Consider the following 25,584-nt stretch of genomic DNA (forward strand, 5'->3'; position numbering starts at 1 on the left):
TCGTTACATGGATTGACAATAAAGCGATTCATCTTATGTCAACGTACAACGGAGTCATGCCTGTGGACATAGTCAACCGCTGGTCAACTGCACAGAAGAAGTTCATCTCCGTGTGTTGGGAACCACTGAGCAGATCAGCAGTCTCTCCCTATACTGCTCGCTCACCGAAGGCAATGTGTCTGCCTTTCGGTTGATGCACAAAGCAGTCAATTAGAATTAGAAGTTTTGTAACCGCCGTGCTGTAAACGTGTCGCGTCTTTATAATGTATTTAGTATTTTAGTGTAAATAAAGTCTACGTTTTAATGTGTTCTTGTTTACTCCTGGGAGTTTAAATACACAACGATGTGTCACGGCCACCCCAAACTTCGGGACGTAACAGTGGCGACGAGTTACCCGGGCGTGCAGTGAGAAACCGCGACGCGTTTCTGTTTTTTTCGCGGAGGAGAAGATGGACGGCACAATGGATTACGCGCCAAAGAGTGGAACAGCCCCCGTACATCCAGCGTTAGCCGCGGGATACTATCTGCAACCGCAGCATGCAGATCATCGGCTACACTCTCCGGTTCCAGGATCAGGCCACTGGAACCAAAATCCATCATCTTCTCTACTTTATCCGTCCGCGAGCGCACAGCCTCACCAGCACCAACAGTTCCATCAACACCAGATCAACCCCGCCATGGCGATGGAACCATATACAATCACTCGCAGAACAATGCCCCAACAGTGACTTCGCGCGGATTCGACGGGCTAAATACTTCTTCGACAGCCTATCCGCCGCCAGTGGTACAGCAAGTGCCCACTGCTTCGACGACGTCCCAGAACCAAATCACTTTGCTGCATTACATGGAGCAGTACATGCAGCTTGAAAGTGAATCAAGTAAACGGTTCTACAGCGACATGCAGCAGCTGCTGGAGCTCCAACATTTTCATTACATGGAGCAAATGAAATTATTGGAGCAATTTGTATTGAATCTCGTTCAACCACCATTACATCAAACAACATTTGCACCGTCGTCGTCGCCTATCGAGTTGAATCAACAAGAGATTCTAACTGCCGTGCTCCCGAATCCAACACAAGTGCAAAATCCAGTTGATTTCACGGCGGTATTCATCAATCAACCGCAGCACTTAATGAGTCGGCCGTCCGTCCCCGTGCACTCGGACATACAACAGCAGCAGCAAAGTGAAACACAAAATGCTATTGTTCACTCGATCGCCGTTCCTGCATCCCCCGGCGGCATCCGTGAAAATAGCGTCGAAAGCAAGCAGTAGCATGAGCATTCGACAGAGGTTTCCCAGTCATTCGGTGTCGGTTCAATCGAGTCGGTAATTAAAATTAATTATTTTCAACCGGCCCACACTGGAAGATTTGGTGCTCATAAATTGGAACGCCTGAAGTATATACCGCACCTACTGGACCGAAATGGACACCGCATGGATGATCCGAGAAGGCGGTCATTTGCAATGAGCGACACTTTCAAATGGATGGTCAACCAGGGTCTGATCGATGGACGTCCAACGTTACCCGTGCCATCGTTTTCGTCATCCTGATCATCGACTACGCAATGAATGTTACCATCCAACCATCATCGCTCTTCGTCCACCAGAAGACCGTCGCTTTGGTTAACTCCGTCAACGAAATAAAATGGGGAGATGTTGGGAACCACTGAGCAGATCAGCAGTCTCTCCCTATACTGCTCGTTCACCGAAGGCAATGTGTCTGCCTTTCGGTTGATGCACAAAGCAGTCAATTAGAATTAGAAGTTTTGTAACCGCCGTGCTGTAAACGTGTCGCGTCTTTATAATGTAGTTTTGCGGCGCTCATAATAAATCCACAATGGGCGGCGGCGATATGGCCGCTAAGAGATACCCGCGATACAGACGCAATGTCAAAATCGAACAGATACTGTCACCCACCCAGCAGCATCGCAGCAGCCTTCAGGCCGTTCATATCAAAACAACAGTTGGCACAATGGCAACTCAGGTGGCCAGAAATCGTAATAACATTTATCGCGACATTGTTTCACTATAATACGCACACGCATCACCTCGTCGGCTTTGTGTTTAATATTTAATCGGGATGTTATTTGGTGATGATACAGGATGCTGCGGCGGTATCTTCTACATTTTCCACATTGCGTCTGTATCGCGTGCATCTCCTCGCGGCCATATCGCCGCAGCCTCATGTGGATTTGATATAAGCGCCGCATGCAAAATTTCTGACCATCAGGTCGCTCATAGTGGTGCGCTCATATTTTGACAACTTGATGGAAAAGAAGAAGACAAACGCGTTTCGCGGATTTATCTTGCAAGGCAAATATTTTAGTGTAAATAAAGTCCACGTTTTAATGTGTTCTTGTTTACTCCTGGGAGTTTAAATACACAACGATGTGTCACGGCCACCCCAAACTCCGGGACGTAACACCGTGGATAGACCGATGATTGTACGCGATTACAATCAGAACATGGGCGGGAGCAGCGTTGCCAACCTTCCAGATTTATCTGGATTTATCCAGATTTTTGAGGTCTCATTTTGCAAAAATCTGGAAGATCCAGACATTTGTTTTCGGGATTTGTAAGGTTTTTCTCGGAATTTGTAAGGTTTTTCCTGGAATTTGTAGGGTTTTTTACACGATCCAGACTTTTCCAGACAAAAATTCCTAAATCATCCAGATTTGTCAAAAATTGACCTGGCGACCCTGGGCGGGAGGATGAGGATGAGGATTTTCATGCATTTTTTAGATGCTGCCATAGTGAACGGCTGGTTGCTATATCGCAGGCATACAGAACAACGAGGTGATACAAATCACATGAGCCTACTCGATTTTCGTATAGCCGTGGCTGACTACCTCATACTCTACGGGAAAGCAGTAGTTAAACGTAGGGGAAGACCGACTACAAAAATTGTGTTCCGGCGGAGGCCAGATTTGACAATTTTGCTCATTGGCCGGTCGTGCTAAACCAACGAGTACGCTGCTTCCATTGCGATCAACGCAATCATTTTACAAGCTTCGGATGTTCGAAATGCGATGTTCCAATATGTGTCCTACAAGATCGAAACTGTTTTGTTCAGTTCCATAACGCAGATTGAGAACTAATTCGGCCATAATTCGATTTTATGCAAAAACTTGTTTTTTTGTTTCCACTTACAGTGCTCTATAACTATTATTGTATTTATGATCTGATTCGGAAATGTTAGATTAAATAAATCTTTTTAAATAACATCATAATAACCTGTTGTGTTACCACTCGCACACGAATAGAAAACCCGGGAAACTCAGTAAAAATGAGACTGATGAGACTGTTATGCGAGTGGGCAGTATTTCTCTTCGAACTACAAAAATGTAATAGAAAAAGATATAGAACAAAATTCTTACTACTCGTTAAAATTTACGAAAAAAAAACAATCTATAACTTTATATAACAATAATTAAATTCAAATGCATTGAGAAGAAGTTCAAAAATTTGTTTTTAGACAGCTTTTCCTATTAAAAAAAAAATAAAAAAATAAATTAAGAAAAAAGTCACACGTATGCCCAGTGGTGCTCTAGAGCACCACTTTATTTTCGGTCAAATTGATGTGCATGCTATAATTTAGCATTAAATATTACTGCTTTGTTCCACCATGTTTGTTGCATAGTGAATTATCTATTTATTTTGGTCAAAACAAGTCGTGGGAAGGAAAGGGTTAAGCAAACATGACAGCACAGACAGTGATGACAGTATTCATGTGTACCTATTTATTTTTCATTCATATTCCAGATGCACCAAAAACAAGCGACTCACTCCAGAGGAGAAAGACACCGTGGTGGATCTCGACAAAAACATGCTAAAGCGGAAAGCTCAGCTCCATGAAATCGAGCAAGGCTTGCCGCAAAAAAACAGTCTTTATTTGAAAATCATTCTTGGAGACGTCAATGTCTCTATCTTAAATAGAAGTGATAAGGTGCGCTATAAAGATGATTACGAAAAATTCAAACTGATTTTGAACGTTATCGGCTTGTTTTTATCATTCCTGAATATCGTTGTTAATTATAGGTAAGTGTTAACTGTTACTTTTTTATCGTAAATATTTATGATAACTATTTTCGGTTATTTTTAGAGCCCTGGAGCTTGCATTTATTTTTCTGCTGGTTTGGTACTACTGCACTTTAACGATAAGGGAGTCCATTTTGAAGGTAATTTGCGTAATTCAATCATTGGTCTGCCGTGTGCAGCGTATTGTCCCATACATACATACATACATACATTTATTGCAAATAATATAATATACATTTCGTTTTTTTTACATTCATAACTGAGATTTGGGGTTCCCTTTCAACAGTTGATTATACAAAACACATGCTGTTTTATTTAAGTCTAACTTAAAGTTTAACACGGAAGGAAAAATTTTCTATACAAAAAAACTTTCAAATTTGCATTACTAAACTAGGAAAACAAAAGAACAAAGAAACAAATACAAAAACACTTAACAATAATATCACAGCAGACTATGCAGCCAGCTCTTGAAGAAGTGGGTTTATAGACGTCGCGCAACTCAGGTTGAATTTCGGCAGCAATCTCTCGAACCATTCATCCAGCGATCTATTGTCCCATGTTCTATGGAAATTCCCACTAACATGGGACAACTATGCTGTGCACGATAGTGGTTTTGCTATCAAAATGTTTGACATGACATTCTATAGGGTGCGGGACCATATAGCCACAGCCAAGGATGGAAAATAAGGGCGTATGTAAAGGCGTGGGTATTCACTTTAGGATCACCATGCTGGGTAACGGGTACGATTCCCGATCGGTCCAGGATCTGTTCATAATTTGTGGGCTTTGCGGCCGAGCGGTTAGTGGCGCCAGTCGTTTACTGCCCCTATTCGCATAACAGTCCCATGTTTGCTGGGTTTCCTTTTCACATGGGACTGTTGTGCGAATGGGGGCAGTTTAGGTGTCTCGTAAACCTCGGAGTGTGGGTTCGATTCCCGCTCCAGTCGGGGAAAAGTTTTTGTCAAACGGAAAATTCTCCATTGGGCCACTGGGCAGTGCTGAAAATTTCATTTCATCATATCTAAATTCAACCACCTACACTGCCGTGTGCAGCATAATTGTCCCATGTTCTATGGGAATCCCTATTAACATGGGACAACTATGCTGCACACGGCAGTACAGCTCATGTTAGAAGCTGAACCCAAGAATATGGTACATATATGAAAAACTTGTGCGACAAGACCAGTTCTGCAAAAAAGTCACGAAAAATCCGCTATTTTTCGAATTTTTAAGGTAAATGTCACGGACTACCTTTGGAAAATGCCAATTGATATTCACCGTGAAAATCATTTGGCATTTTTCGAAGGTAGTCCGTGACATTTACCTTAAATATTCGAAAAATAGCGGTTTTCCGTGACTTTCTTGCAGAACTGGTCTAGCCACACAAGTTTTTCATATCCCATATATTCAGGTTCAGCTTCTAAAATGAGCTGTAGGTAGTTGAATTTAGGTATGACGAAATGAATTTTTCAGCACTGTCACTGGGTGTTAAATTTCTAATGTTATGCCTGGTTTAGACTGTTCAATTGAAACGAGCATGTGAGTTAACTTCTTAAACATGTTCAATCCAATGGAATGACGTGTTTAGACTGTGTAAATAACTTGGGAGTTCACTTGCGTGCTCTTGAATGCATCTCAATTGAAGCAAGTGTTTACATTGTTCAACTCGTGCGGAGCGTAAGCAAACTGAATTGAATTCATCTCACTGACAGATGACTTGAATTCAGCTCACATCGCGGGTTTAGACGGGGCAAGTGAGACGATTTCGTTTGACTTAAGTTCAACATGTTCAACTTTCGTTCACGCCAAGTGAGTTGCTCATGTGAGATGAATGGTAGTGTTTACACGTTCAATTCGCATTCAATTGGGCATTTTCCATTGACTTGAATCAAGTCTTCCATTGACTTGAATCAAGTCACTTGCACTGTCTAAACCAGGCATTAGACGGGGCAAGTGAGACGACTTCGTTTGACTTGAATGAAAAAGTTCAACATGTTCAACTTTCGTTCAAGTCAAGTGAGTTGCTCATGTGAGATGAATGGTGGTGTTTACATGTTCAATTCGCATTCAATTGGGCATTTTCCATTGACTTGAATCAAGTCACTTGCACTGTCTAAACCAGGCATTGTTCAGTCTGTGCGGCCTCTAGCCGAAGACGGTGTAAATGTATTGCTGACTGCACCCCAAATTGGATTGACGAAATAGTATGTACACACCTTCATGTGATTGCAGAGCGCAGGACCACGTCGGACCTAAAGACACTACAGTACGGGCCCGATTTTGTCAGCCCCATTTTTCGACGAACCTTTTGCTCCCATTATCTAACGGTCAAACTTAACCAATTCATTAAAGATCATCATCAAACTACACTGCTAAAAGGCAGAACATAGAGGGATAAAAAGTGTGAATATATGTTTAGATTTTTTCGTATGCTGTTGGAAGGAGTTAATTGCGAAACTAATGCACCAAAAGGCGACGAGATCACCCGTAGGGGTAGGCGGGACAATATGGACACCCGGGGCAAAATGGCCACCTTCAATATTTTTAAATATGCGAACTTTTTTGAACTTTTAATGAATGGAGAATATAGTCCATTTGTCTAAAACGTAGTTTCAGGAAAGCAACATTCCAAATTAAAATTATACTTGATTTTACACGAAAAAGTTGCGTCCTCCGTTTTTTGTGCATGGAAATTATAATTTTCACACCATCTAAAATAAGATTTAGTGATTGCACCATTAATTGCAGGTCGATTAAAACCTGATATTTCTAGAACACATGCAAGTAGTTTTGCTGTATCTACATGCTTAACATGTTTATATTTTCTTCTTTATTATATCAAAAATCAAGTTTGGAAATATCTTCTGCTGCCGGGGCAAAATGGACACTCACCTTTTTGAAAGAAGCGGCAAGGGAAAAATATAACCTAAATCACAAACCAACCAAATTTTTCGATTTCAGTATATTTTTGGTTAAATGTTCACTATAGTAGACATAGGGTGAAACAAATTGATCAAAAAACGACAGCAGTGGAAAATAGCTGTTCTAGGCACAGCTGTACTGCCGTGAATCGCATACCAGTCCCATTTGCATAGGAAATCCAGCAAAGATGGGACTGATATGCGATTCACGGCAGTGTACATGCCGACAAAAACGAAGTTTTATCCAAAACAGCCTGAATTTAAATTAACTGAACAAATATGAACTACTTCGGCGTATTGTTTATCCATAATAGTTGTTTTGTAATGAAATGACTTTATAGGTGTAAATAATGTACGAAAATCGTAATAGTCTCATGGTGTCCATTCTGCCCCGTATGCTTGAAGACGGTCATGAAAAACTAACATTTTTCATAACATTTTTTGAAGTGGATAAATCATTTTTCTTCGTGAGCATTCTTATGCAATAGATGCTAAATAGACTTTAAAAGGATACATGTATCAAAAAACTAAATTTTTTTGACATCTTGCCAGGTAAAGTTGGCAAAAACCTTAGGGTGTCCATATTGCCCCGCCTACCCCTATTGATGATGATATTGCCGAACTGAAACAACAAATATGTAACTGCAATACAACAGGCTCTTGCAAATTCCGCCGTTGTTTTCTCTCGCGCTGAACCGAACATGAATGCGTCCTCGTCGATCAATTCGTTGATCGTAAATCACGCAATTGCCGAATCGTCACCCCAGAAACCGTCAGAAAACCATTCCCCAGAAAACCAATCCCCAGAATTCCATTCCCCAGAATGTACCATTCCCCAGAAAACCATTTCCCAGAAACCCATTCCCCAGAATGTACCATTTCCCAGAAATCCATTCCCCAGAATGTACCATTCCCCAGAATTCCATTCCCCAGAATGTACCTACCATTCCCCAGAAAAAAATAAAACTATTGCTTTAATTCTGAATGGTTTATATTAATAGCTAAAAATCAAATATTTATTCGTAAAAAATCACCGGAAGAAACATCCTGCCAAAAATTCTTATTTGACAAGAAAGACTTCGGAAATAAGCATGATTTGCTTTTACAATTTAGGCTATTGGTATAATTATTGGCATCGCAACTGCCCTGGCCAAGTTCGCAGGGGTTGACGGTATTAAAGTGAAGGAGTTTCATTTTGATTATTGTAATGTAGTGTTCTTTAGTGAAACATATCACCTTTTTAACACTTTAATGCGCCTCCAACGGTTCATCACGAACCGGCTGCTGCAGATGGAGTATGGCTGATCATATGCATCAGACATGCTCGATAAACACGGAGGAACCGCCAGGGCTCAGTAGAGTCTATTCCCAAGCAATAGTTCCAAGTCGGTTGGATTTGAGAAGGTTTTGATGATCGTTACAAATCCTAATAAAAGTATTATAGGATTTGTGAAGGGTTTTGGAACCTTTAACAGCCAGCTGACTTCAAAATGTTGTTTGGGCTCTATTTTCCACGTTTCTCGGTTGATTTTGATTAGTAATTTATTAATGTCATAGTCGCTTTTTCGATTTTTTACCATGTTAGTTGGACATATTTTCTTTAAATAATGCAATTAAAATCAACCGACGAATTATTAGTGGGAAGGAGATTTGCAGCACTTAATTGTGCTGATAGATTCGAAGCTAACGTGCGAACACTTAAACGCATTGTTGACGTCAATGCGTTTGACGTGACATTTTGGACAAAAACTGACTACTTTTTATTAACTGAACAACGTTACTTTTGTATGACTAGGTTGACATTTCTAGGCCACGCATGAGAAAATGACATGGTTTATCGAGGTAGGACCGATAGGACAGAACGAATTTGAATATTTTTCATAGTATTTGTAGGGGGATGAATACATAATAGTTGACAAGCAATTTTTGTTTTATTACAAATTGTAATTTACAATCAACTGACCAACTTGGCGTATTTTTGTTTATCTCTTAGATGGTGTTATGACACCAACAGAAAAATATCAGGAGTTCAGTTACATGTTTCTGTGGGTTTTTCACCGATGACAATTTAAGGACACAAGAGATGAACACAGAGAAGTAGAAATAAAGAAAACAATTGACACAGAATCGACTCTATTTTAACATACGTGTTCGACTGATTCGATGAATCTATCTAGAAGGATCTAGAAGACAATTAACGCTAAGATTGGAAAAAAGCTTGTAGTTGGGACTAGACTAAAATAGTGGCCGATAGGAAACAATGCGCTAGACAGCATTATTATTCATTTTTTAATATTTACCCGTAGGCTTTTCGCCGGTTGACAGTACAGTATTTAGCTGTGTACGAAGATACGGATTAGTTGGTGTACAGATGACAAGGTTCTCACGGGAAGTGCTTCAAGCGAGGCTTACATAACAACTGACAATAAAGAAACCTATTTTCCTTGACTTTCTACGCAATCAACATCCGACCGAACACACGTGTTTTCGTTAATCTTCTAGGCATTATTAAGACATGACGTATGTGCATGACGAAACAACTAGCAGGACACAGTTCCAGACGTCTCTTTTTAATGACGACATTCAGCATATTTCCAATAAAACTACACTTCAATAAAGTAAAGACTAAAGCTGCTATGATAGAACAGATCAGAATGACTTAATTGACTTATTGACTACATATTGGAGATCTACTTCGAATAACTGACAAATTGACAAGAACCTAACTAAATGCATGGACCATACTGCAAAAAAAAAACAATTGACAAAAAGAAAAAAAAAGGGGGAAACTTTTATTAATAGTAGTTTATGCAACAAGGTGCAGAATGACGATTTTTACAGCACGAGTCGTACATTTATCCAACGAGGCTTGCCGAGTTGGATAATTACGACGAGTGCTGGAAAAATCGAGTTCTGCACCGAGTTGTGTACAACGTTTTTTGCAATTTCATAAATTACCCTTGAGGATAGTTTTCAACAAAACTTTTTCATCAAGCAGCTGCACACTGATGTTCATAGCCAATGTTTAAGAAAATCTGATCATAATAGATTATACTGTGCAGTTGTCACAATTTTTCATAACTGCGTCCAGAAAGCATCAAGAAGTTGACCAAAACTGAAAACAGTGCTGTAATGGTTCATTACGCAACGCAAATCAGTGCTGTAATGAATCATTACAGCACTGTTAATTAGGTTTGGGAAAGTAGGCCTTTTCCTGTCAGATTTGCGTGAGGTAAAACAGCCTATTACGATGAGAAATTGCAAAAAACTATTTTTGTTCAACGCAGGCCAAAACAGTGTCGACTTGGGCCACGATATGCCTACGTACTTCTGTGTGTTGAAACAAAAATAGAGGCTCATAGAAGCAAACGTAGGGAAAGGGTGCGGTGTTAGAACATAAGCACAGTGTGCTACCGCCGTAATCACTAAAAAAAAAAAAAAAAAAAAAAAAAAAATTATTGGCATCGCAACTGCTTACTTTTTCAACATACATTTTTCCTTCTTTTCTGCATAGGCTGTTCTTTCGAATTGTACTTTTCAGTAAATTATCGGCATCAAAACTTTTTACATTTTCTACGTAGTTTTTTCCTTCTTTTCTGCATAGGCTATTCTTTCAAGTTACACTATTCAGGTCATTATCGGCACCACAAGCACAGGTGTTTAGAAATTTAGAAAAAATATGAAATAAATATAACAGCAATTTTAACACCGGTGGAGGCTCTAATGCCCATAATTTCCCGAAAAGTGCAATTCGAAAGAACAGCCTATGCAAAAAAGAAGGGAGAATCAATGTTAAAAAAGTAAGCAGTTGCAATGCCGATAATTTCTTGAAAAGTGCAACTGGAAAGAACAGCCTATGCAAAAGAAGGGAAAATTTTTGATAAACATATAAGCAGTTGTAATGCCAACAATTCTTATAACGACTCAAACATTGTTTTTAACGAAGAAGGAAACGTAACACTCTGATAATTTCCATCGTACATCGATTTAAAGGTTTATTTGAAAATTTGAGAGTTGACCAACTGCCAATTCGCGGCGCTCGCATAGTTTTTGTTTGAGTTTGACGTTTGCTCACTACTGCCACCTAGTTGATGATTGGCCAAATTCAGTCCTTTTAGAATTAAGCGAACCTATTTCCGAGACTAAAATTTAAATCGAAAAATGTTCGAAGTATTACGTCTGTTTGTCTGTGGTGACATTGTTTTCCTTGCGGCATTCAAAAACCCAACACTGTTCCTTTTTTTAAACAAGCTTTTTTTTAGAATTTAGGCAATTGGTACAATTATTGGAATTATAACTGCTTTCATTTTCAACATAGACTTTTCCTTCTTTGCTGCATAGGCTGTTCTTTCGAATTGCACTTTTCAGAAAATTATCGGCATCACAACTGCTTACTTTTTCAACATAGATTTTCCCTTCTTTTCTACATAGGCTGTTCTTTCAAGTTACAATGTTTAGGCTAGTTACAATCGGCACCACAAGCACAGGTGTTTAGAAATTTGAAAAAAAATTAATAATAAATATAACAGCAATTTAACACCGGTGGTTGTAATAATGCCCATAATTTCCTGAAAAGTGCAATTCGAAAGAACAGCCTATGTAGAAAAGAAGGGAGAATATATGTTGAAAATGTAAGCAGTTTTAATTTAAATTTTTTTACTAATTGCCTTAATTTTAAGAAGAATATTGTTTAAAAAGAAGGAACATTGTTGGGTTTTGATGTAACCAACAAAATGGTTAAAGGGAAGGTTTTGATACGGAGGACGGGAACGATAAAAAAACACATGCTGTTCAGTCAGCTGGTACTATACAACAGTCCAACCATCACTCATCTATATTTCTTCATACTCGCTTACAAACATCTGCTTACTCTACCACTCACTCTCTTGAACTACCTCGAAGGTAATCTATCATGTCATGGACCGAACATTATTCAGAATGTGGTATTCAACCACAACACCTCCTTCCTTAGGATGAAAATATCTTTTCAGAACGCTATTTTTTTACTTAATGTAGCTATAGAAGAAAGTTCAAATAAACTAAAAGTGTTTTCATGTTTACTAAAATTTCAAATTATAAATGTTTTATCGATAGAATTCTGTACTTATTTTTCTTATCGCACTTTTACTCTTTTTGCTAACAGCATCAATATTTCCTTCCCCTAATAGAACAAAAAAACGCTTTCATCCATTAAATCACATTCAATGAATCTTATACTACCAACTGTCACCTAAACATTGTTAAAGTAAATATGGTCAGAAACTTTTAGTTTGTATTAAACAGCTTGTGAACTAAGTTTAAAATTGTAGTCAAAACAAGTACTCAACACAAATACAATAAACACTCATCATCTTGTCCAAAAAATAACACAAAGACAAAACAGTTTTTGCGCAACACTTGGTATCTCGGCAACTGATGTTGTTCTCGATGTCCTCTACGATGATGTCCACGTCCACGGTACGAGAAGGAAATCCATCTGGCTTGTCTCGCGAGCGATGGTGTCTCATCATATAAAAAGGTTGGTCCAAAACCAGACCACAATCGCATCCTAAATCATAGCAACAAATGCACCTTAGGTGCAATGGATACGTTGTAGAAAAACAAACGAAACCAACTGAGGAAGCCGGAGATGAGCAAAATATTTGAGAAAGGGGCTCTCATGAATCAACCAATCATTCTCATCTTCATGGGCATCGACTTTCCTCACTTAAAATGTCATTCGCTATGACACTGGCTTCCTCATGTCTCATTGCTCACCGAAACAGTCGTTCAGTGCAATGGTAAAATGCCGATTCATGCCACTAACACCAATGAGTATATCATTCTCATGTAGATACTCAAAAATTAGAACAAAACGAAAAGAAACAGGCATAGAAAAAAAATGCTTATGGACAAAAGGAACTCTTGTGATTCACAGTGGCGTCCCACAAAAATGCACTGTTTCCAAAAAGTTCTATTAAAGCAAATAAAAAAAAACAGGCCTAAAACCAAAATGCACATTGTACTTTTCATTTTAAAAAAATATATTGGGCGGCAAAATGTCACAGCTAATCGACAAAAACACAACATTAATGTGCAAAAGAAAAGGTGCCACAAAGAACAAAAAAAAGTACAATGACAAAAAATGCTAACAACACGTATGACCAAAAAACTCATTGTAAAATGTATGCAAAGCGTTCCATCAAACAATACTTGCGGCTGTCGGAAAAAAATACATACATCATGTAACAAAACCCAGAAACTCGACACAATTGACCGCCAAATAAAAAATGAACGCAAAATGACGATCGTCACTAAAAGAGCTTCCTCGCATTAGCAATTTGCAGACTGCTATCCATCTTTGCGTGTATGTATGTATGTCTCGTCGATTCATCGCCGTACAGTGTCTTCCAAAATGTACGAACAAAAATATATTCACGTAGAATAAAACACTCAACATAATAAAAGCAGCACTAAAAACGGCAATCTCTTCATAAATCGTGGTACACATAATAGTACAACAAAGTTACCAAAAAGTGTGCACTATAGGGTATTGTTATTTTTCAAAAAAAAAAATGCTTGCCACACAAATAAAACAAAAAAAAGTGATAACCCAATGCATCAAAATAAATTATAAAAAATCACAACACTGCGGTTGATGTTCACAAAATTAATGTACATCACAATTCTGCACGCGACACTTGATAATAAAAAATAAAAAATCACAAAATTGGCCGAAATCTTCATCCTCGTTCGCCAGTTGATGTAACCAACAAAATGGTTTAAGGGAAGGTTTTGATACGGAGGACGGGAATGATAAAAAAACACATGCTGTTCAGTCAGCTGGTACTATACAACAGTCCAACCATCACTCATCTATATTTCTTCATACTCGCTTACAAACACCTGCTTACTCTACCACTCACTCTCTTGAACTACCTCGAAGGTAATCTATCATGTCATGGACCGAACATTATTCAGAATGTGGTATTCAACCACAACAGGTTTTTGAATGCCAAAAGGAAAACAATGATACTTTTTCCCTTCTGTTGGCATTCAAACTGCTTATATGTTCACTTTTTCTATTCCATTCCATAGTATTGGAATAATGATGAAAGCCCTTCTCATACCGCATGAATGAAGAGCCTTTGAAGCGAATAATTAGGAACAGCCATTGGGATGGATCCCTCCAACCGTTTGCAAAGAAAAACGTGGTCAGTTGAGTCTTAAGTATCTTGTACACTGAACAACATCAGAAGAATATGCGTTTTCTCTGTAAATTTTGCACATCACTTTTAAAACGTTATTCATCGTAAAACAAGTGCTGCACAATTTTCACAAATCTGTCAAAAACAAAACATTTTATAGCAACGCAACTAACAGTTTGTGAACTTTCAAGATAGGTTTAAAGATCAACATGCATCTGTGTAAAATGGTAATTCAAACGTTTACTATTGTAGAATATTTTTATGGATATGTATGTATGTATACATTTTTACCTTAATTTGTTTCATATACCGTCAAACGGGGTGACTTGCAACGGCGGGGTGACTTGCAACACTTGATGTCTTCTGTCTATATCTATCAACAAAACATAAAAAACGGACGTTTACATACCAAAACACAGTTGAACTATAAACTGCACATACTATCTGAGTAGTAGCCATGATTTTTACTTTTATGAAAATAGTTCCAACAAAATATTCATAAATTTAACATTAGTCTGAAAAAGTAACAAAAATATGAGCCTCAAATCGTTGCCAGCAAAAGAATGAAAACAAAATTTCCCAAAAATAATATTCTATATGCGGATTCTATACATAATGAGCTATATGAATTTCCATTTTACTTTATAAAAATATTACAATATCTTTGTTATATGTATTCATATGTTTTGAAATATTGTACCTAGACGGGGTGACTTGCAACACTCATTTTCTTAGCAATTCAAAATCCAGAAAAACAAAATATTGTTGTTTAACTAATAATTCACCAGCTAAAGTCTAAAGGATCATCATATGAATTGAAAAATACATTAAAACTTATGTTATATTAACAATTAGTAACTTGGTGTTTTTGAGCTCAATATTTCAATATACAAATTCACAATTCAATTTCCTATGTAAAAACAAATGCAAAAATAAGTATGTCAGCCCAAACGATATCACAATAGTAGCAAGAATACTTATCAAATATGCATGAAACTAAAAATTAATATCTACGTGTTTGAAAAGGGATTTACATTGGGTGTTGCAAGTCACCCCGCACGACGCCTTGTATCAAAAACGACCTTATTTGGCTTTTTCAACATGAAAAAAATAAATCAATCTATAACTTTGTGGGGTATGAACAAAGCTGAGTAGCATTTCCCATGCGTGTATTTCCCCTAGCAAGCATCAGTGACAGCCAGCACCATGACCGGGTCGTCGTCAGTGTGATGCTGCCTCATTGACGAGTGGACTGTTGGCGGAGCAAGTCGCCATCACCGTGAGGTTCCGTATTATGCCAAGTGATTCTACTGCAGTTTGCTAAGATGGCTGGGAACGGATTGTGAGTTGCCCGGCATTCACATTGGCGATCCTGCCAGGAGTGCATCATAATCAATAACAAGTTAATCGTAAAATAGGTAGAATCACTTGGCATAAAAACAGTGAGAGAAAACAAATCGTTTTGGTGTGTGAAGTGTGTGGTGGTGCTGCAAACACAGTGAAGTGGGTGTTGCAATTGGGTTTTTAAATTTTGAAAAAAGTTTTAATTTTTTGATTTTATACAAAAGAGCACTTTTTTCTGAGCCACTATGATTTTTTTCAGATTTTTAGAACTTTATTTTGATACCTAAAATCAATTTCAAAGAGATTTTTCGAAATCACCTTTTGACAGCTAGGCAACTGTTTGACAGCTCCGCCCAGTACAAAATGCAACCAGGGGTGATTCGACAAATCGATCCCATACAAACTTCAAATTGATATTTAAATAGGTTCCCGGGCACCAAAATTGATGAAAATTTGGATTTCGGCTCAGTTTGGCATGCAGATTCAGAATATGGAATTATCCCAACACCGCTAAAGAAGCCAATTCTGCGGTTCCTGACGAAAGCTAGAGCGCGGAAAGTTTTTGTTTTTCCAACCGCGTTCTGTTTTAGCCTTGGTTCTAGCACAAACACATGAACAAAGGCGCGGTGACGTGGTTGATTTTTGTTGTCGACTGGTAGCACGCTGGGGATAGGTGGTCGGTCGATGATTGCATGCATGTTTTCTTCATGTTCTTGCTCGGTATGAATGGTCGCGCTTTCGTTGATTCCTCGGATCGTACATGCTCGTGTTGTCGTTCGGTTGAACGGTAAATGCAAACAGGTTGATGTGCATGATGGTAGAGGTGTTTGACTATTGTGAATGTTGCCGTAAAATACTCGCGGCGTTGGTTGGTTGGGTTGGTTTTTGCTCGGGTTTTTGGTTGGGCAAATTAATGGCGTGTCGAACCGCCGAAAATGTTTCTGCATAAGGAAAATGCAGGGACGTGTAATGAAAACCGTCCAAGGAAACGGCATTTTTAGATAACCGCCGAAAATTATTCTGCATAGAGAAAATGCAGGGACGTGTAGTGAAAACCGTCCAAGGTAAAGGCGTTGTTGGATAACCGCCGAAAATTTTTCTGCATAAGGAAAATGCAAGGACGTGTAATGAAAACCGTCCAAGGAAACGGCATTTTTGGATAACCGCCGAAAATTATTCTGCATAAAGAAAATGCAGGGACGTGTAGTGAAAACCGTCCAAGGTAAAGGCGTTGTTGGATAACCGCCGAAAATTTTTCTGCATATGTGTAATGAAAACCGTCCAAGGAAACGGCATTTTTTGAATAACCACCGAAAATTATTCTGCATAAAGAAAATGCAGGGACGTGTAGTGAAAACCGTCCAAGATAAAGGCGTTGTTGGATAACCGCCGAATTTTTTTTTCTGCATAAGGAAAATACAGGGACGTGAAATAAAATCCGTCCAAGGAAATGGCGTTATTGAAAAACTGCCGAAAATTGTTTGCATCAGGAAAATGCAGCGATGTGTAAAGAAACCCGTCTAAGGAAATGGCGTTGCATGATAACTGCCGAAAGCTGTGCGGGAGAAAAATGCGGGGACGTGTAATGAAAACCGCCCATAAAAAATGCATATCGTAAAACAGTTTAAAATTCGAAGTACGCAATGAAAACATATCTACTGAAAATATGTTGTAGAACCTCTTTCGAACTCGTTTTGAAGAATCTATTTTCGTATAATGAAGGACATTTGTGTGTTATATATGGTCCATCTGTACCATCACATTGAAGCATTGAAAATGGAGTTGTATGATATACGGAATCTTTAGTCTGATAATTCTCAAATTCGTTAATCTCTTGTTTTTTTTCTTTTTTTTTGACAAATAATTCTTACAAAATATGTTCGTTTTCGTTGAATGCGTCGAATTTTCGCAATCGTGAATAACGATTGATTTGAGTGAGAGAAAAACAGGGCCGGCTACATAACGAGATGTGCGCTTGAAGGAGAGAAGACGCATCACCCAACTGCGTGTGTTGTAGTTATTTTTATTGGAGCTCGGCAAAACCCCATAGATGATCGGTTAGCATTGCAAGTTATCAATCAAATGATATAGGTTCGATATTAACAAAAGTGAGTTTACTAAACAAAAAAGTAAATGTGGCCATTCGTCTTAATTCTTGTATCTTGAAGTGTATCTTGTTGCATTGGTGCCATAAGGATGAAGAGAACGAAATTGAGGGTTTGAGCGTAAAAATAACAAGCCTGCTAGTAAGAAAACTTTTTTTTTTCGGAGAAGAGGGAGAATGTGGGGTATGAACAAATCTGAGTAGCATTTCCCATGCGTGTATTTCCCCTAGCAAGCATCAGTGACAGCCAGCACCATGACGGGGTCGTCGTCAGTGTGATGCTGCCTCATTGACGAGTGGACTGTTGGCGGAGCAAGTCGCCATCACCGTGAGGTTCCGTATTATGCCAAGTGATTCTACTGTAGTTTGCTAAGATGGCTGGGAACGGATTGTTCCAGTGAGTTGCCCGGCATTCACAAACTTGTTCACTCTATAATATAGAGGGGCTGACTATTAAAACTATTACAAATAGTTTAAATTTTAAAATTGAGTTTAACAAACATTTTTTATCAGTTGAAGCTGAAAAGTGTTGCAAGTCACCCCGTTTGACGGTACCGTACAAGAAATAGATATTTGCTCGTAATAACACTATAATGTTAAAATCCTTGCCTTTAATACTTATGACACACATGTGATACAAGAATCACTACAATTGCGCTTGAAATGAGTTAGAATTTTCTTGACACTGCGTACCGTTGTACAGGAATAATACTCGTATCACATGGCTGTCCGGGGTATAACATATCATTATGATCAACATTTTACTGTTTGTGTATCGAATTAAACTTTTTAGCAGAGTATATTAAGCTTTTCTGGGGAATGGTACATTCTGGGGAATGGATTTCTGGGGAATGGTGCATTCTGGGGAATGGATTTCTGGGGAACGGATTTCTGGGAAATGGTACATTCTGGGGAATGGTACATTCTGGGAAATGGTTTTCTGGGGAATGGAATTCTGGGGATTGGTATTCTGGGGAATGGTTTTCTGGGGAATGGAATTCTGGGGATTGGTATTCTGGGGAATGGTTTTCTGGGGAATGTTATAGAATCACATATTTTTTGCTCTTCGTAATATTTCTTGGGAATAGTACTTTGAAGGCGTTAACGTTAACAACCTTTTTTTCTCTCTGAATGTTGTCCAGTGACCTCGGAGATTTTCCGATTATTGAAATATTGTTCAATTATCAAATCATCTTTGGAACTTCCAATCGATCAAAACACAAGTGCGATGGGATAGTTAAAACACAGTATTGTTAAAAACTACTACGACCCAATACTAATTACTACACACTTTGCTCAAGTTGACGACATCGTCTAGTCCATCGTGAGTATTGGTCCTAGTAGGGGGAAAGTTGGGAAAGGGTCCAGGCTTTGCTATCAGCTGCCCTGCAGCTCCACCTGGTCACTCTACAAAAAAAAATCAATAAGGACAGAATCATAGGCTCCAGAAATATCCAAAAAAGTAGAAACAACATCTTGCTTTTGATTGAATGCAAGTTGAATTTGCGATGCTAAAAGTTCAACATAATCACGGGTACCATGACCTCTTCTAAATCCATATTGTGAAGAAGAAAAAACTTTGTTATCTTCAGCCCACAGTTTAAGGCGATTCAAAATCATTCGTTCGAAAAGTTTACGCAAACATGATAACAAACTGATAGGCCTTCTACTATCAGCTAATGAAGGTTTAAGTAAACTAATTACTTTAATAAAACGCCATTCAGAAGGAATGACATTTTGAAATAAGAAGCTATTATATATCGAAAGTAAATGAGGTTTTCCTTCTTCAGGTAAATTTTTCAAAACAATAAATTTTATATTATTAATTCTAGGAGCAGTATTCTTTGTAAGAGATAAAGCCAAATTAATTTTAGCGAAAGAGAATGGACTACAAAGTTCCGGAAAATAATTATGGGATTTACTTTTGAAATTGATGGGAGGAGCTACAAAGTCTAGACATATTTTTGAAGCAAATTGATCAATCCAATTTTCCGAATATTCCAAAACAACCGGAGAAGAAGAATCATAATTCCTTAAATTGCCCGCTTCAGCTTGAGCTTGAGCTTGATTGACCGCCCGCAGTTGCAACTCCAGTATCGCCAGATCAGCTACACTCACACAAGGAACCAATGAGATAGCTGCTTGGGACTAACAGGCATCTTCAGTGTGTGAGCATTGGTGGTCTTGATTTTTAGGCGGCAATGGCGCCTGCTGCGTCAGGTTGCTGGTCAATGTGGGGAAGGGGAGGGAAGTGATGATTGCAATCGTTTGCCCACATCAGGCCGTTGAATCCTCTGCGCCTGCACAAGGTCATGCGGATGTTGGTGTGTTGGTGGGAAATGTTTATTTTTGGCACAAGGATCATGCATTGGTGCAAGGGTGCCAGGCGTAAAGCGATAGATTGTGTAAAGATTACTGTGAAGCGGCACAGTCCGCTTGGTTGCATAACTTGTAGGCGTTATATGATAGATTGACACTGTGCTATGATGAAAGTTGGAAGGAAGGGAAACGGGAGAGAGAGAGAGAGAGAGAGAGAGAGAGAGAGAGGAGAGAGAGAGAGTTAGAGAGAAAGTAGATAGAAAGATACAAAGTATGAGGAAAGGGACGAGCCAGGGATTGAACCCAGGACCTTCTGCATATGAATCAGAAGCGGTAGCCACTAGACCACCAAGCTCGTCATTCCTTAAATTGCGCGCTTCAGACCACAAAGTAGATAATGATGTTTCTTTATCAAGATTTTCCACAAAATTTTTCCAATAATTTCTTTTTTTTGAATTTGGTAATTCTAGTGAACTGTGCTTCAGCTTTACAATATAAAAGATAATCATTTCTAGAGCCCGAATTACGAAACCTTTTAAAAATGTCAGATTTATTTTTCAATGCTTTAGAACACTCATCATCCCACCAAAAAGAAGGGCGTATTTTTTTAGCAGTGTGTGGAACATGTTTCTTAATTTGTGATTTACGTAAACAACTAATTAATAATTTTGAAAAATTATAGTAATTTTCAATGGAAGATTCAAAATCAACGTTATTAATTAATGACATTGACATTAAATCTGAAAATTTTGTCCAATCAACATATTTGCATAAGTCATTATCATCAGCTTTGTAAGATGATTTTTTTTGAGAATTATGAATAGATATTAAAATAGGTAAATGATCACTACCATTTGGATCAGCAATAGTTTTCCAAGTGGATAACATTGATAAATTATTTGAACAAAGAGATAAATCTATGCAAGAATGTTTATTAGGAGGTACAGTAATCCTAGTAAATGAACCGTCATTTAAAATATTTAAGTTTGAATCATCAATCAAATCCATGATTAAAGAACCCCTACCATCAATTTTATCACTGCCCCAAGCAAAATTGTGTGCATTGAAATCACCTAATATGTAGAAAGTGTTAGAATTTACTATTGTTGGGCCACCCTATTGTGGCCACCCAGGCTTTTACCTGGGCCTCAGGGTCGATAATTTGGCTCCGAAGAGGAATTGGGAGGCTTTGTGGAACGACTTCCCTTCAAAAAAATCAAGGTAGACCGATTCACCTTAAAGATGGTGGAAAACAGGGCTTGACTGGCAAAATCAAAAAAATAGTAGAAAATTCGTATGTTACATTTTCATTTTTAATTAAATTGCATTCTGGTCAAACAGGAATGGATAGGGAAATTGATAAAATGGTTTTACACACCTTTAACCTTGGCTGCACATTTCTCCTCCGGGTTGGTCTTAGGCTCGACGCTTACCAGCGCGGACGATATTGGATCCCGGACCGCGTCGACTCCCTTGGATCGTCGGGGGAGGATTTTCGGGTATCCTTACCATGGCGGAACACGGGTGTCTTGCTGGGGATTTACTGCTATCACGCCGTGCTGCACGTTCAGGGGTTTCCCACAGCGCCGTCGAATGATGAACCGGAATTGTTCGATGGGCCGAACGAGGATCAGGCCGTTCGTCCGGAATTTGCTTCTTCGTGTCCTAGGTCGTAGGTATCTTTGGCGGAACGAGAACTCCAGGCACACCACGTGAAATCACGGGCCCACCGGGCCACACTGCAGCACTCCGGTTTCCCTCACACGGCACTTCACTTTCGCGGTTCTAACGGGAGGTTTCGAACGCGGGTTGGTTCTTCACACGGCACTAGACTTCCGCTAACGGGAGCGCTTCGATTCCGGGCTGCCCTCTTCTACCGGGCCAAAGAAAAAAACGTGGCACAACGGTTGAACGTGGAGAAAAGAAAAATGTCGGTTCACTGTGAACAAAAAAAACTTCGGTGAAAAACGCGCACCACTTGTATGCTTGACGGTGGTTCACCTATTAGAGGCTGATCGGACGATCATCAGCGATTTTGTACCTTCGGCGTCGTCGTCGCCGGCTTCGCCGTCGTCGACGATCGTCGGCTTCATCGTCGTCGGCGGGCGTCTTACGAACACCGACAGTAGGTGTCGATGTGGTGGTGCGTTATGGTTGGCGGTAAAATGGGGTAATAGGGATGTGCAGGAGAATAGGAATTTCGATTTTTTTATATTCAGTTCTGTTTTCATTTTGGTTAGTTCGTATAGATTTAATTTGTAGTTCAAAGTTGAGGCTTTCTCTTTTTTTTTCTTTTACCATTATAATAATTGCCCTTAAAATCTATAGATACTATCAAATAAAGAAAAAAAAACAAATAATTAAGAAAAAAATAGAATATTTACATTTCATTTACATAGAACAAATGTGACCTTTTTTTGGAAAGGTAACATTCATCCCTCACTCCGAAATAAAAAAAAAACTTGTTTTTTTTTTTTATGGGAAGAAGGCGGAGATGGTTTGTTTTAGTGGCCCTCCTCTCATCGGGTGTTAATTTGATTTTGTGAAATGATTTGTCCATGTAGAGGAACTCTTTCCCACAAACTCACCAAACACCTAATCATAGAGACTGTCCACAGGGAAATTGTGGCCCTCCTCTTGTTGAATGTTATTTTGATTATGTGGAATGATTTTGTCCATGTAGAGGAACTCTTTCCCACATAATCACGTAACCCTCAATAATAGAGACTGTCCACTCGGGAAACGTCATGAAAATGTGGCCCTCCTCTTGTTAAGTGTTAGTTTGATTATGTGGAATGATTTTGTCCATGTAGAGGAACTCTTTCCCACATAATCACGAAACACTTAATAATAGAGACTGTCCACTCGGGAAAAATCTTGAAAATGTGGCCCTCCTCTTGTTAAGTGTTAGCTGATTATGTGGAATGATTTTGTCCATGTAGAGGAACTCTTTCCCACATAATCACATAACACTTAATAATAGAGACTGTCCACCAGGAAGGGTCGATTAAGGAGTTCAGCGAAGAAGCTATCTTTTGGCTGCTCCGCTATGAGGTTGATGATTGATTTGCATCGAAATAGTATATGAAATTGAAAATCAGCCTTCCAGAAAAATGTTCGTCAGAAAAAAAGCGTTCTTATCCATCCTTTCACCATCAAATCTTCATAAATTGAACTTTTTTTTTTTTTTTTTAATTTTGATTGTAATTGCATTTGTTTTTTTTTTGTATAACTCTAATATAACATTTATTTAAAATTTTTTTTCTAGTTTCTACTTTGGAGAGAAAATAAACTTTTGGAAATCTGCTCCTTCCATATTTTTCACCGAATACTCTGTTCGGGAACAGAAAATATACGCATACACTCATACACAATCATTTCCCCCACCATTCATACAATCATATTCATTCATTCATCTCATTCACACGGTTGTCTGGATCAAAACTTGACACACCAGGACAACACACAATTCATTCACACGCATATATTCTTTAAACTAAGATTCTAGGGCACCCTATTACTAAAAAAAAAGCGAGAAGGCCTAGCAACAACGCTCTAGACCCCTCGGTTGGACCATGAAACTACGATAGAAATTCGCCACCTGGGAGGCGTTACGCAAAATGTAAACAATCTCCTTAGTTCGACCCTGTTTTAGGAAGAACAAAGAGAACAAATCAAAAAGGAAAAGAAGCGGATGGTGTTGTGAATGAGGCGAAGAGGAGTATAAATAAAAACAGAATAGCTCTGACGACATCGACGAACAGGCATGAATGAAAAGGAAAACAGGATGCAGCAGGTGAGTATTCGGTCTATGTTACCGGCCGTGAAGTCCTTTTTAGGAAATTCGGAGAATCGGCAGCAGGAAAGCGAAGCAGGATCTCTGGTACTTACGTGGATGTTATCATCCGGGTTTAAGGTGAACAGCTGGCCAGATTCCCAAATTTTTCCCGCTTAAGTCCTCCAATTCGTAGGAAGACGAGCCTATCTTGCCCTTCACTTTGCAGGGGAGATATTGACGCCCTAACTTGGCGTTATAATGTTCAGCCGCCGAGGACTGTTTCATGTTCCGGCGGTAGACCAGCTGTCCCACAGTAAAAGATTTCGCGAAAGTACGGTTTCGCAAGTTGTATCGGTCCCGAGAGACCTCGTGAGACTTTTCGAGATTTTTGCGAACGATCTCGTGGATTTTGGAGAACGCCTGCTTGCGCCTTTCCTCCTTTTCTTCCGCAGAAAGTTCCTCGTCGTGTCGAGAAAGACGATGGTCGGATCCCTGTTCCGCTATCTCGTGTCCGTGGGTAATGAAATACGGAGTGAACCCAGTGGAGGAGTGAACGCTGGTATTGAGCATCAGCTCGATCTCCGGGATCTTGGTGTCCCAGATCCTTTGGTCCTCTTGGAGGTAAGTGCGGACGGCCGCGTTTATTGTTCGGTTCACTCGCTCCACGGGGTTCGACTGGGAATGATAGCGGGAGTTCAGCCAGTGTGTGATTTTGAAGTGGTCTAACAGTTCTTTGAACTCCTTCGAAACGAAAGAGCTGCCGTTATCGGTGATAATGGTTTCAGGGACAGAATTCCTATAGAACCACTGATTTTTCAAAATCACACATACGGCTGAACTATCCAGCTTCTTAACCGGGTGAATCATTACCCACTTAGAAAAGTAGTCGCATATTACTAAAATATGCTGATTTCCCTTTCGACTACGTGGCAATGGACCGACGAAGTCCATGGAAATGATCTGCCATGGTCGGGACGCGCAACGCATTTTGCCCATCTCGGGGGCCGTTTGGACGTATGAAGGTTTGACCTCCTTACAAGTTGGGCAAGCCTGTACATAGGCTCTTACATCTTTGGCCATTTTGGGCCAATAATAGCGTTGCTGGACACGAGATAGCGTTTTGTCAAACCCCGGATGAAAGTTATTGTTATGAGCATTTTGAAGCACCCGGGGGACGTCATCAGTTGGAACAAGCTCCTTCCACTCAAATCGAGAGTCAAAGGGTACATTTTTGGCTGTAATGAACTTAAAAAGTTTGTTGTTTTCGACCTTAAAGTCGACAAAGTCGTCTGGACGACTGGTGACCTTCTCCATTAAAGAAGAGTACCACGTTGAGGCCGGTGAATCTTGGACTACAGCAATGCTACGCGACAGAGCATCCGGAACCACATTTTCTTTGCCTTTACGGTGTACTACTGTCATGTCGAATTGCTGGAAGTCCAAGCTCCACCGACTGCATCGGGATCCCACCTTCCACTTCGTCTTTAGAATGTGGGTGAGTGCGGAGGAATCCGTCACGAGGGTGAAATGGTAGCCTTCAATGTACCCCCGAAACGCCTCGATTGAGAGAAGAGCGGCGAGAGCTTCCTTTTCAGCAGCGTGGTAATTCTTCTGCGGGGTGGTGAGCTTCCGGGAGAAGTATGAGATAACTCTTTCACCATCTTCCTGCTGCTGAGTAAGAACTCCGGCGACGGCTTCATCGCTGGCATCCGTTTGGATGACGAATTCCCGAGAGAAATCCGGGCTCCCCAGGATAGGAGTGCTGATAAGCTGCTCCTTTATTTTGCAGAAAGCTCTCTCCGCGGCTTCGTTCCAACCGATGACCTTGGTTTTTGACTTCAGGAGATCCGACAGAGGCCCACAAGTCTCACTAAAGTTTGGGATGAACCGGC

The 25,584-nt window shown here is 39.6% G+C and overlaps 2 protein-coding genes and 1 long non-coding RNA gene across 3 annotated transcripts in view; 2 read left to right on the forward strand and 1 right to left on the reverse strand.

Annotated features, from left to right (window-relative positions):
• Positions 1–25,584, forward strand: part of LOC109407160 (transmembrane protein 120 homolog) — a 119,172-nt gene that overhangs the window by 75,361 nt on the left and 18,227 nt on the right. The window contains exons 3-4 of the mRNA XM_062845936.1: positions 3,764–4,039; positions 4,104–4,179. Of these exons, the coding sequence (XP_062701920.1) occupies positions 3,764–4,039; positions 4,104–4,179 (352 nt within the window). The remainder of the gene's footprint in view (positions 1–3,763; positions 4,040–4,103; positions 4,180–25,584) is intronic.
• On the forward strand, positions 5,331–14,281 carry LOC134285353 (uncharacterized). Its single transcript, XR_009996303.1, has 2 exons — positions 5,331–11,673; positions 13,944–14,281. It is a non-coding gene; the product is annotated as an uncharacterized LOC134285353 (long non-coding RNA).
• On the reverse strand, positions 9,047–23,813 carry LOC109421994 (uncharacterized). The gene is made up of 2 exons (XM_062845935.1): positions 21,916–23,813; positions 9,047–21,853 (listed from the first exon to the last, which is right to left on the reverse strand). The coding sequence occupies exon 2, from the start codon at positions 16,976–16,978 to the stop codon at positions 15,806–15,808; it is 1,173 nt and encodes a 390-aa protein (XP_062701919.1). The 5' UTR covers positions 16,979–21,853; positions 21,916–23,813; the 3' UTR covers positions 9,047–15,805.

The sequence above is a fragment of the Aedes albopictus genome, chromosome 1 (assembly GCF_035046485.1).
Source record: "Aedes albopictus strain Foshan chromosome 1, AalbF5, whole genome shotgun sequence".
NCBI classification, from domain to species: Eukaryota; Metazoa; Arthropoda; class Insecta; order Diptera; family Culicidae; genus Aedes; species Aedes albopictus.

Bases quoted from the DNA above. Each gene is read 5' to 3' on its own strand.
- LOC109421994 (XM_062845935.1), bottom strand. From the start codon at position 16,978: ATGCAAACAATTTTCGGCAGTTTTTCAATAACGCCATTTCCTTGGACG.